The 13733-nt window shown below is 45.2% G+C and overlaps 1 protein-coding gene across 3 annotated transcripts; it reads right to left on the bottom strand.

Moving 5' to 3' along the window:
• Positions 1–9077: 9077 nt before the first annotated feature.
• HMGB3 (high mobility group box 3) lies at positions 9078–13537 on the bottom strand. 3 transcript variants are annotated; one of them, XM_075573306.1, is made up of 5 exons: positions 13404–13537; positions 10812–10968; positions 10557–10696; positions 10231–10405; positions 9078–10062 (listed from the first exon to the last, which is right to left on the bottom strand). In XM_075573306.1, the coding sequence occupies exons 2-5, from the start codon at positions 10959–10961 to the stop codon at positions 9922–9924; spliced, it is 606 nt and encodes a 201-aa protein (XP_075429421.1). In that variant the 5' UTR covers positions 10962–10968; positions 13404–13537; the 3' UTR covers positions 9078–9921. The 3 variants fall into 3 exon arrangements, with proteins under 3 accessions (XP_075429421.1, XP_075429423.1, XP_075429422.1); XM_075573308.1 differs by lacking the exon at positions 13404–13537 and adding an exon at positions 12009–12130; XM_075573307.1 differs by lacking the exon at positions 13404–13537 and adding an exon at positions 11950–12102.
• Positions 13538–13733: the final 196 nt, after the last annotated feature.

The following is a 13733-nucleotide window of genomic DNA, read 5'->3' as shown; positions in this document are numbered from 1 at the left end:
GGAAGAAGCGCTTCAGACATTAAAGTAACATTAGGAAAAGGAGTCCCTGCCCCGAAGAGCTTACAATCTAATTGGTAGGTTGGAAGAACGTACAGAGACAGTAGGAGGGCGTTCTAGTAAGTGTGTTTGCAAGGGGCCAAGGTTTATGTATAAGGTGTATAGTATCAGCCACGGTGCTACTCATATGCTTCCTTAAGGCCGGGGTCCCGCTGCTTGCGACGGCGTGCGCGGCCGCGTGCGCGTCACTCATTGGACATGAGTTTCTCCCGAGCCGGCCCAGTCCCTCCTCCCTGCAGGGCTCGCTACACGCTGTGACGCGTCAGCCGGCAGGGGATGCAAGAGAATTGTAATCCCGAGCGGCGACGCGTCAAGTGGTGTGGCTGTGAGCCAATGAGGAGGGGAGGCTTCGGGGAGCGTGGAGGCTTCGAGGAGAGGGGGGAGAAAAGCAGCGATTTGTCTTCTGCAGCACCAAGGGAGCCCCCCTGCTCCCTCCCACAGACTCTCTCCTGTGTGAGCCGAGACACACTCCGGCACAGTGTGATGGCCCCGCCCCCCGACATCATTGCCGCGCCCCCTACCCGTTTTGGCCACCCCACCCCCCCGGCTCCAGCTCCCTACAGACCGCAGATAGCGGTCAAGTGCCTCTCCACACGCCGCCTGCCTGCAGTGCGGGCGCGTGGTCTGAGGCAGCGGGGCCTTAGCCTAAGCAGGTGTGTTTTAAGATGGGTCTTAAAGGTGGATAGAGTGGGTGCTAGTCGGATATTGAGGGGAAGGGCTTCCAGAGGTGTGGGCAGTGAGGGAGAAAGGTTTTAGATGGGAGAGGGCTTTAGACACAAAAGGGGTAGAGAGAAGACATCCTTGAATAGAACGCAAGAGTCGAGGTGGTGTATAACGAGAAATTAGGGCTGAGACGTAAGGAGGGGCAGAAGAGTGTAAAGCTTTAAAAGTTTATTATTTATTCAGTCCTCAGTGCAGAGACGAAAGGTGGGTTTGGGGTGGGTTTATGGCTGTTTTTTTGTCTCTGCACGGAGGACTGGATAAACAATTGCGGTAAAATACCGCTGAAGTGGCTAAGCCCTGGTATGCAGTCTTTTTTTTCTATTTGCATGCCTTCTAGGTGGTTGTTGGACAGGACGACCACGACAGACTTGCCCAGGGAACCGGAAGGAAACCACGTGTGGATGTGTTTAAATATCCAGCGAGTGTGCCTAGGTCATCTCTTCTGTATTCATTATTCAGTGCCTGATCTGGTGGCCCGATCTCGGGGGTACTTACTACAACCTTGGAGGAGTCCGAGGCCCCCTGGTTTGCTATTCCAGGGGATATACACGGTGTAATACGGGTCTCTAGAGCAGCTCTGTTCTGCTTTTATAACAGTGATCTCTATTCTGCCGTGGCAGTTCTCCATTACAGCTAGCACAGTACTGCTGTTATATCACCTGTTTGGAGACATACATATAACCTAGCTTCAGCAGTTGTTACACTGCCGTGATATACCATCTCCCCACTCACCCCCACTCCCCTCTGTTTTCCACGGGGTAGTGCAAATGGAGGGAGTCAGTTTATTTACATGTCTGAACACTTCGTGCTGATACATTTTCACCACATCATTCCATCTAGCTGAGGAGAGAATAGTTACCCAGGCTTGAATGAATAGTGCACATATCAATCATATGTTTGATCAGCCGGTGTCAATCACATATACCAGGCTGTGTATAACCAACCCTAGCATTCTCCCTCCACTGAGGGAGGATATATACTGTTACCATAAGGCTAGGCTGCCTGCACCGTCCGTTACCCAGATCTGGATCCATTATAATAACTCCCACCCAGGGGATTCGTTATGGAGACAGGGGTGCACTTTTTGAGGGAGTGATTACTCATTACCAACATCAATTTACTTTTTTTTAAACGTGCGTGATGGTTGTGTTTGCGTCACACAGGTGGGAGGCGTCAATTCTGCCACCATCAGCACCACATGTTTTATTTGTGTATGAAGTGTTCAATAAAATTATGTTTTTAATCACCCGTACCCTGGACACACACCGAAGTGCTGTAACTGCCCTTTGTGGCCAAACCTATTTAGCCACAATACAGCACATCTACTGTAATCCTTTCAGTATACATTAAGAACCAATTCTGTTCCGAGTCTGCTTCTGTGCTATTCACATTCATTAGCACTATATATAATTTGGGGTCTGAGTGCATATTATGTAGAAGTTTTTTCTGCTTTGTGCTTTCACTTTACCGAGTTACTTCTCTGTGCTACTCGCCCGTTACATACTACAGCCATACCCCGCATTAACGTACGCAATGGGTCCATAGCATGTATGTAAAGCGAAAATGTACTTAAAGTGAAGCACTACCTTTTTCCCACTTATCGATGCATGTACTGTACTGCAATCCTCATATACGTGCATAACTTATGTAAATAATGCATTTGTAACAGGCTCTATAGTCTCTCCGCTTGCGCACAGCTTCGGTACAGGTAGGGAGCCGGTATTGCTGTTCAGGACGTGCTGACAGGCGCATGCGTGAGCTGGCGTTTGCCTATTGGGCGATATGTCCTTACTCGCAAGTGTACTTAAACCGGGGTATGCCTGTATAACCTTATCATGTTTAAGCTGTAGCAGGAGTGTACAACCCCATTTCTCCTCAAATCTCTTCTGTATCTCTGAAGTCTGAAGGAGGTTGCCCCCCACCCCCTAGGCCCATACCTCCCCCCCCCTGGCTCATACCTCCTCTCCCCCCTGGTTCATACCTTCTCCCCTCCCAGGCCTGACTGTCCACCATGCGGTGTGGTGGGCCGAGGAGTAGGAGGCGGGGGGCAGGGGACTGCTGCTTAAATGTCTCCTGGGCCCAAAGGTTTCTGTTGGCAGCCCTGGGATATAGCACCATGTCAGGATAGTTAAACAGCTTCATAAATACATCCGAGTCTGAAACCGCTCAGGTCTGGGAAAGGGAAACCTGAGAGAGGATTCAAATTATACTGTTTGTCCGCTGTATAAATTAGGCTCCGAAAGAAGGAGTATCCAGTGAACCTTGGGGGAAAACGCAGCTCTATGAACATCCTACAAGGTCAATCATGTAGCTGCCCGCTGTGCTAAAGCTAATACATAACAGCATTAATCTATCTGTGACCTGATATAGGATTACTGCACCGTATCTCTGTCATGTGTGCTTGCTACCTGAAGGGGGCAGGATGACACCACTGAACTCTGATAAACATGGTTGTGTTCAACCATTATACAATCAACAAACAACCCTATTCCAAGTGATAACTACTTCTCCTAAACACATGCTAAAAATAAGCTGCTGTTACTGTTATATAATGCGGCACAAAAAGAAATCTATCAAAAGATTTAAAGTAGAAAAATTAATGTACGTACACACACACACACAGTTTTATATATAGCAAATAAAAAGATCACTTGTGAGCATTGTGGTGACACATTGTGTGCTCATTTGCATGTCATTTCCCAGAATCCCTTGCTGCAGTGGAAGCACTGTATGTTGGGGTTAATGGTGAAAGGCAGGTTTACAGACCTGCCTAAGGCTAAGGCCCCGGCGCTGTAACGCGCGCCCGCGCTTTTGGCGGCGCGTTCAGCCGATTCCCCGGTCTGCAGCTCACTGCAGGAGCAGAGACCGGGGGGGGCGTGGCGGAGGAGTGACGGGGGCGCGGCCATGACGTCACCCGGCAGGTTCGCCCTCATTGGCTGAACCGCCGGGGGGCGTGCCTAGCCGCTCGACGCGAGTTCCTGCTCTCAATTCTATTGAGAGCAGGAGTAGCTCTCGCGCGAGCGCTGCGGCCCCCCCCTCGCAGCGGGCCCGGCGCAATTGCGGGGAGGGCTCTCGTGAGCGCAGCGTCCGCCACAGCGGACGCTGTAGTAGGCAGCGGGGGCAAGGCCTAAGACATGTGAATGTGCTCACAAGTGAGTTTTTATTTGCTATATATATATATACATACATACATACATACATACATACATACAGTCTCTCTCTCTCTCTCTCGCTGAATGATGGGAAAGAGACACAGCACAGGAGGTAAGTGGAAAAACGTATTTAAAACATAGTCAATGTTTCGGAGCCAGCTCAGGGCCCCTTCATCAAGGAGAAGCATGTATTTTTTACATTATTACTGCATTATGCAGCATCGGATAAGGTCTTCGACGGAAAGTGGACTGTCGGATACCGAGGACCTCCTGTGTGTATGTATATATAATATATATATATATATATATATATATATATATATATATATATATATGACAAAAAATGGCCACACACACTGAGTGAGATCCCTCAGTAGAGGGGTGGGTGATGTCGGTAAAAGTTAGTACCAATATTAATGCAAGATCACAAAGGTGATGAAAATACCAGCACAACACAGTGGGGTAAAGAAAACATGGAATGTAATAGTCCATCATCCCAACGTTTCGACCCCCAGCGGGATTTTCTCCCGAAGCTCGTGTCGTGACGGTATTTTGATCTTGCATTATATATATAGCTGAGATGCAGTGCTCAGAATACACAGCCGGAAAAGCATTCTCCAGTAGGAATAATGTACCTTTTTCTTATTCTACTTGAGTGCTGGTTTGGCGGTGTATGCAGCTTGCAGATAACCTGGGGCGAGTCATCTCTTCCTCCCACGTGCAGGGTAGCTGAAGGGACATTTGTCCTGGGCCCAGGGGCGTAGCAGGGGGCGCGCTCTGGCCGTGTGAAACCAGACTTTAGGGCCCAACTTCCACTACCGGCTGCCTCGGTAGCTCCCCTTCACCACCGGGTAGGGCTCAGACCCCGGCTCAAGAAGTAGGGCGTGAGAGGGGGAAGAGTCTGATAGAAGAGGTGGCAGAGGGGGGCGGGTGAGATAGACAGGAGGGGGAGACATACATGTAACAGTAATAATGGAATAACTAAACATCTAAAAGGAAGCAGGGCTGGCAAACATTTTTTCAGGCTGGTCATTTTTTTCTACTTATCTGCCAGGATGATGTATATCTTATGTAGCGTACGCAGAGCTTAACATTGCTGGTGCCACAGACACAGAGAGGGAAATGAATTGACTTGCTCAAGACGGAGATTCAAACCGTGTTCACAAGTGCTTCAAAGGCAGCGAGTGTTCTTATCACTGCGAAATACCTTTAGCCCATACTGCAGTGATAGCCATGTGAGTCCTCACCCTCATAGCTCATTTTCAATAAACCAGAGTGAACAGACAAACCCTTACCAGGTCTGCCTCATTACGTGGGAACTGTGACTAGTTGTTATACAAAAAACCACTAGAGCAGGGGTGGCCAACTCCAGCCCTCAAGGGCCACCACCAGGTCACGTTTTCAGGATATCCCTGCTTCAGCGCAGGAGGCTCAATCAGTGGCTCAGTTTAAGACTTGAGGACTGGAATTGGCCACACCTGTACTACAGGAACTGGTAAAAGTTCAATGTATTGGTTTATGTGTGCCACGGCATGCTCTACATCACCGGTGCACAAACTGGGAGGCTTTCCCCCCCTCCCCCCCCCCCGAGATTTTTTTGGGGTGGCGCGGGTGGTTGCAGAGGTCCCACACTCTTCCCTGAGGCATTTAAATTAAATGCTGGGGGACCGCGTGAGGCCTCTGCAACCTCTACTTACCGAGTTCAGCCAGGTTTGGGACACATGACCATGGCAACGCAGCGTCAAATGACGCCGCAGGGTCATGTGACGTCACGGTTGCCTTGGTAACGTGGTGTCACATGACCCCACAGCGTCATTTCAGGCGAGGCAAGGAGGGGCGCAGGAACGGAGGGAGCAGGCCAGGGGGCGCAGCAAAATAAGTTTGCGCGCACCTGATCTATATTATTGATTCTTTATAAAACCCCAACATATTCAACAGCGGAGTACAATTGGGGTACAGCGTGGTATAAATGACATAAACAGCATGACATACCAAAAAAGGACAGATACAAAAAGGTAACCCTGCTCCTGAGACTTAAAATCTTACATTTGTGATGTAACATTTATTTTTTTTGACAGCTGCTTTAATTCAGTCTTCACCTGTAGAAACTGTATACACATTTTCAAGCTTTAAGCTTTATAAGGTTTTGGTCATATTAAACCAATATTTAAAAACAAATTGCAATTCCGGCAGTGGCACCAGGGATCCATGAAGCCGAAATTTGAATTAGTAACTCATCCGAAGGCTTACAGAAGCGTTTGTGTCTTGTTGCATTGCTTTTACAGCTCTGATTACTCCGTTTTTACGTTTGTCAGCACAACATATGGGCGAGATAATTTGTATTCCAAGTATTAGGCTGGCAGTGTAAATTATTAAAAGCCCAATTCATGAAAGCATTACCCGCCATATGCAAGTTTTTTTTTTTCCCTCCACAGCATTTGCTTAATGCGTATTTTCAGACGAAAGTATAATTTTGTGCAGATTCATTTTACAAAGTACCCAAGTGAAGATGTCTTTGTTATCCAAACGTTAACCGGAAGAACAGAAGCAACAAAACTGCTGATTACACACAAGACAAGCTATGCAGTACTGGGGGGGGGGGGGGGGGAATAAACTAAAATCATCACCACCTAAACCCCATAATTTCTAATGGTAACCGCTGCATTGTGTATGCACTAGTCCTTAGAATCCTGCCTTTGACATTTTACAATATGTCAGCGTCCAGCAATGATTGATTTCTCAAACGGGACAAAATAAAGGCCAGTATCTATCAGGTTAACTATTTATTGGCAGCAAATAGGTGTGTGCACGCAGTATTCCTGACAAAATAAATATACATTTCCTGTTCTTCTGTAACAGTCCATCCCTCTTGTCAAATTGCTATGTTTGACTTGCTTAGATTTTCGGCGACCATGTGATAATATCCTGCCTGCAGTATCTCAGCAATCACTACAGCGTGCGCGTGTGTATGTATGTATGTATATACATATATATATATATATATATATATACACACACACACATACATTTTACACTTCCAAATAACGTGTTTTTTTTTGGTGCCTCACCCATGGTTAGCCATCAAATATCTGCTAAGAGTACAGTATAGCCTGTGCAATAGGGACCCTAATTTCATATTCCTGTTTACTGGTCTGTTGACAACTTTGGTGCCATTAATAGGGGTGCTCAACTCACCAAGGACCCCCCCCCCTCCCCCAAACAGGTCAGGTGTAAGAATATCCCAGCATCAGAACAGGTGGCTCAATGCTCAAATGCAATACAGTACGATTTGAAGAAAATGAATATCTATCCCTATAGCAACCTAGATCCAGGTAGATGCAGCCCATCGTACCGATCAATTCGCTCACCACTTGCTATTTAATTATAGCAATCTGATTACACAGCAAATATTCTACATTTACGCCAATATATTTATTAAAAAAAAAAAAAAAAAAAAAAAAAAACCTTACCGAGAAGATGGTTTTATTCCGTAACGGCTAAAATCTACATAGCGTTGATTTACAGGTGTCCAAGTGTGTGGTGTAAACAAATTCAGAAACAGGCATCTGTTCAGTACTGTAGTAACTCAAATACAATATCAATTGTATTTTTTACATTTACAATATCCCAGCACACAAGCCTTCCCAAAATTTCTCTCAAGATTTTAACATTAACGTTTGCACTCACTTGCCATGTCAAATTGCCTTTGAATGGTTTAGAGCCCATGGGGTTCTTTCAAAAGTTTATTGCAGGAAGTGCTCTACTTCTAATCTGTTCTATATCCAATACATACCAACCATTCCATGGTCACAAAGCATGTGTAATAACCCCATGTGTGAGGTAGTTGTCTAAAGCACCAACAGGTCAGGATACCCTTGCTTCAGCACTAATTCAGGGAGAATTACTGCGCTGGTCTCAAGTACAAACGTGCTGGTGTCCAACATTTGCGCCCAATACCCGTGGCTAAGAATCACACCTGTTAAATATTGTACTATTTTGCTGTATGCCCTAAAGTCAAGACATCAGGTCACCTGTCCCCTACTATAAAACAAAATATTAAATAGGGTATTGTTACCAGCATCAGCTGTCTAATAAATGCAATCATACGAGTGCATCACAAATGTATTAATGAGAAACTATGACCCAAAATTTATGTTGCATTTTTATGCAGTAGGTTAATTAATGTTAATGTCAGTTCAAAATGACGACAGCTAGTTTAACAGGGCAGAGAACGTTGCGTATTTGATGTTGTACCAATTTTGACATGACCATGTTGAGAGACAAGTGTGTCCCAGCTGCTTTAGAAATTAGAGAATTGAGAGACACACAACATATATAATACCAGTGTGAAGAATGGTTTCCATTTACACTGGCATATGCTACTTTTGCTGTGAAGTGGTAAATACTAACACCTGTGCCACAACTAATTTTACATCACTAAATTCTGCACACAAAAAAAAAAAAAAAAAAAAGTCTGGTTATAATGAAGATTTACCTTCAAGAGTTTTTTTTTGTAGTTTTAATACCATATTTAAACTATGAAAGTATTACATGTATGCTGTAACAATTCCAAACAAGTCTGAAAAACAGGACAAAGGCACATCTTAATTCATACAGTAGTGAGCTGCAATTGCTCAAAGTCAACTGGAAAAAAAATGTTTAACTTGAGTTCCAATGGGTGGGAAAAACAAAAACAAAGTGTGGATAGACATCAATGTCACATGCAATGGATCATGTATATAGCGAGGGCCAAACTTTGTGGAGGGGGGAAAAAAGTAAGGCACAATTACCACCTAATCAAAATGGTTAGATGGTGAGTGAGCATTTGCATTTTATCCAATTTAGAAGTTTAAACACTTCAGACTAGCCACAAGAGGGGAAATGATAGTGCTTACGGTTACAAGTCTGAAAGGAATATTTGGCATGTACCAAGTTAACGGCTGTACTTACACCATATAGTAAGCAATACATCAAACCTACTTTTCATAATATGCCAAGTAACCTTCAATTTCAGCAACGACTAGTCTAAATCTGTGGGGGGGGGGCGGGGGAGGGGGGGGGAGTGGGGGGAATATCACTATTTAGTGAACAATGTCACCGCTGTTAACCCAAAATCAGAAAGTTAGAACTTTGTCAAGAACAGTCTTAAAAATGTAATACTGTTTTATTTTGCTTCAGAAACATTTCAGCATTCTAAACATAAAAAAAAACTTAACATTGCAAAATTAAGTACAGAATGTTTTTTTTAACTCCCAGTTGCTGCACTCAGTCTTCACTTCAGTCAGTGAAGAAGTGGCTACAGTCTCAGTTTAAAAACTACTGCACTTAACTCAAAATAAATCCATACGTTTTCTCATGCCAGCTGAACCCCTTTTGACAACTAATGGCAGCAGAATGCTATTTCACTATATACAAAAAGACAACTTTAAGCTAAATGGACGCCTGATGTAGTGTAAATCGATCTCAATGTGCATGCTTTGAGCTATAATGGTTAACCTTAAAGGTGTTCTAATCCAGGGAAATTTACACCCCGAGGAGGTACCAACAGCTTCAAAAATATGCACCATAGGAATTTGTCTAGTTTTTACAGATTACAGATATGTACAGTTTATAACCCAAGATTTTCTAATCAATAACCATTTAGTAACACCTTAAATTAAAAAAAATGCTTGAAACATTTTTAAATGCTTTGTTACACCAACAGCAAAGTGCACAGAGTGAGGAGAACACTAGAGCCTTTCTTTTTAAAAATGTTTGGAAATATGTACAACTTTGATAAAGTTTCAGATTGCTCATTTTACACACACGGCTACTTAATGTAAACCAGTTACAACTCCAAGAGCATCATTTTGAAACAGATATCAGAACCCAATATTTTTTTTTTCTCAATTAAACCTAATAAGGGCAGTTAATCATCTTAAGTAAAGATGGTGCCATTGATGGTGGTTCCTCCTACTCTATGGTATTCACATGGACAGAATGTACATTTTTATTCGTCATCTTCATCATCTTCATCCTCTTCGTCGTCTTCATCTTCGTCGTCATCTTCCTCCTCCACTTTTTTCCGGGGCACCTTGGCAGGTACTTTAGCGCTATCAAGTTTGCCTTTAGACTTGTAATCCGCAACATCCTTTTTAAAGAGGGAGAAGACATTGTAGATTAAACAATCATTGCCACCAGAGATCTATTACAATGCATGGCGCTAGAGACTGACTGCCTCAAATTAAAAACAAAGAGACTAAGTCACAAGTCTTTAATCATATGACAGGGAGGCTTTGTATGAGAGGAGAAGTGTTACCTTTTCATATTTTTCCTTCAGTTTAGCTGCCTTGATATTGTAGGGCTGCTTTTCACCATCAACAAGGTTGTTCCACATCTCTCCCAGTTTCTTTGCCACATCTCCAATGGTAATACCAGGATTTGTGGATTTGATTTTGGGGCGGAAGTCTGAGCAAAACAGGAAGAATCCAGACCTACGGGAAAGAAAAAAGTTTGGCACAAGTGCATTTAACAGATGGTCAAGTCACACGAGACACTATTACAATCTTGTAATAGCCCGAGCAAAGCTCATTTGCTTCACTATAGGAACAGGTTTTAAATAAAATTATCCATCCCAACACTTACGGTGGTCTCTTGGGGGCATTAGGATCCTTCTTTCTCTTGCCTCCCTTAACAGGTCCAAAGTCTTTCATTTCTCTATCATATCTCACTTTGTCTGCCTTTGCCAGGTCATCAAACTTGGACTTCTCTTTGCCGGACATGATCTAAGGAAGGGAGGGGAGGAGAGAAATAAATACATCTCAGTTTAGAATATACTGCAAACTTTACCCCCCTCAGACAACAAGTCAAGCAGACCTTCTGTAAAAGGACACCACATACCTTCCATCTCTCTGAGCATTTCTTGGAGAACTCCGCAAAGTTGACCGGAATCTCAGGACTTTTCTTTTTGTGTTCCTCACGACACGTCTGCACAAAGTAGGCATAAGCCGACATCTTGCCTTTGGGCTTCTTCGGGTCACCTTTAGCCATCTTGATTCTGTAAATAACATACAGACGGACAATGTCGCCACTGGCTTAACAAAGCATCTTAGAGCCCAGCATCGTTTGTCATCAATCCTGCCCCTTCTGGGGTCACATTTTTATCTTTTAATGGCAAAGAGGAGGTGGGGGGTTCTATTTAATTACAAGTCACTCCAACCATATTACAAATAGTGGTTGACGGCAGACCAAGTCGTTACACTGTCGTTTTCAACCCTTTTTTGTTAAGGAACGCAAAGTGAAATTCTGAGGAACCCCCAACAATTCCAAGGGACACCCACCCTATCATATCTAAGAGCAACTCCGATCAGATGCACGGCAAGTTCTCCTGTATTGGATACAAATGACCTAAAAATTCCAGGGAACCCATTAGGGATTGCACAGGGAACCCTGGCTGAAAAACCTATGCAATTTAAAATAATAATTAAAAAAAAAAAAAAAAAGTGTAGATAAATACACAGAAGTTGTATAAGAGTAAACAGTCTGAAAGAGTAATTTTAACTCAATTATGGGAATCTGTCCAAAAAAATTAAAAATATTTTTTTTAAAATATATATTTTTTTAAAAGAAACAAAGCCATAATTTTGCATAAAATTTAAAAAAAAAAATAATTAGAAAACATTAAAAAAAATGCCCTAAGGTGTCCATAATTGAGTAAAGGGGGTCTTCCCCCCCACTAAGAGGAAAGGGGGTCTCCCCCGTGTGCCCCGCCATCTTTTCCCTTCTCCACACCCAAGGTCATGATTAAAAAAAAAAAAAAAAATTTTAAATAAAATAAAATATATATATAGAAATAGAGCGAAGTGCCTGTATATATGGGATGCTATGTGTCAGGCCGGTGCAGTGAGAGAGTCACTGCACTGATCTAATAATATATAAGAAACATCCCCAGCACCAATAAACTCATCTTCCATTTTGTGAAATGCTTCTTCATGAGAGAAAGTGCCCCTGAAATGCAGCCCTGTGTGGGGTTACCCACCTCCAGAAGTGCAGCGGGCCGCGGGGTGACGGGGGGGAGGGGGGTGCTGCTCTGCTCACCTCGGTGCCTGGGTATATATACACAGTATACACAGGCTGTGTGCTGGATATAGCCCGGGCTGCTGCTGCTTCTCTATGGGAAGCTTCCCATTCACTAAGATGGCTTCTCTCCCTCCGTGTCCCTCCCCCTCCTACCCCCCCGCTCTGTGCTGCAATGCCGGACACAGCCGCTGTGCGCGCACCTCCCCCCTCCCCCCCAAACACCGGGCTTTCTCCGGGTCGGGATACCGGAGAGACTCGCCACCGGTACCGGCGGAAAGGTCTGAAGGTGCTCTATCCGAATCTGGGTCGGGGGGGGGGGTGACCGGGAGGAAGGGGGGGAGGGAGTGGGTAGGGTGGTAGCCCCCCCCCCTCCCTCCACCTCACAGCGCAATCCAGTGTATAACAAAGACTCACAGCGAAGCCATTACAGTGAGGGGGGGGGCAACACGGGTAAGGGGGGGGGGAGCAGTGAGGCGCTGGGGAGGGCATGGGTAGGAGAGGGGGGGTTAAAGCGTTGGGGGTGGGCACAGGAGATGTGGGGGTTGGTGCCCCTCTAATATATATAGAAAGGGCAGCAGGTAAGGGTAAAGCAGGGGGGGTTGGGGGTAACTAGGGCGTGAAGTGGGGGGTAGTACGTGTGGGGGGGGTGGGTAGAGGTGACCTCCCTCACTACCCCCCCCCCCTATCACTACCCACCCCCACTCCTCAAGGCAGAGAAACAACAAGGCAGAGGATGACAGGGACAGCCATGTTAATGCAGAGACATTGCAATGCAGGGACTCACAGCCCCATCACACAACATCTCACACACATTGCAATGCAGGGACACACAGCCCCATCACACAACCAACACATCTTAAACACAGATTGCAATGCAGACACACAGCACCATCACACACACTATCAAATACAGCCAGCGCCACAATCACAAACAACCAATATCTCAAAACACCAAGAACGTTTAACCCCCGTGTTGGAATAAAAAATAAATTTAAAAAAAAAAAAAAAAAAAGGGGGGGGGGGGGATTACCTTCAGTAATGTCACCAAATGTAAAATAATTATATTAATAATAATCTGCAGCAGCCAGGGTTACATAGGCAAACATGCGAATGTATTATTGCAAAGGGGACACAATGCACCCTAACCTGTGTGCACCTAATGCTGCATAATAATAATAATAATAAATATACAACATCTAACAAAATAATGACACTGGGTCAGGCAGATTAAAGCGTGCGGTAGCAGCTGCTAATAAATCATAAATATATACATATTATGATATTAGGGGGGGATGCACGGTTACAGGTGCAGGGCTAAGGGGGGATAACAGGGAGAGGTAGGGGGATAACAGGGAGAGGTAGTGGGGAAGTCCCCCGCAGCCCGGGAGAGGCGGCAGAGGCTGCTGGACGTACCTGTATTGTTCGCTGTGTGGGGAGCCGCACGCCGCTTGCTCCTATGCCTGGGCTCACAACCTCGCGCTAGCTTACTACGAGAGCAACCTCATTGGCGGGTCCCGGTCCCCCCTGTTTAAAACAGCCTCCCCGGGGCTGCTGATTGGCGGGCTGCCTCATGGATATTACCCGCCCCCTCCCTGCGGCTCCCCCATTGGCCGAGCGGCGCGGTGGCGTCACTCATTCAAAAAAATTAGAAACGCAAAAAACTCCCGCCTGTGGGGAGACGAGAGAGGAGAGAGGGGGGAGAGATAGAGGGGATAGGAAGGGGAAGATGGGGGGATAGGAGAG

Source organism: Ascaphus truei, chromosome 16 (assembly GCF_040206685.1).
Source record: "Ascaphus truei isolate aAscTru1 chromosome 16, aAscTru1.hap1, whole genome shotgun sequence".
NCBI lineage: Eukaryota > Metazoa > Chordata > Amphibia > Anura > Ascaphidae > Ascaphus > Ascaphus truei.
Note: the sequence above shows the minus strand (reverse complement) of the source record. Positions and strands in the feature narration are given on the sequence as shown.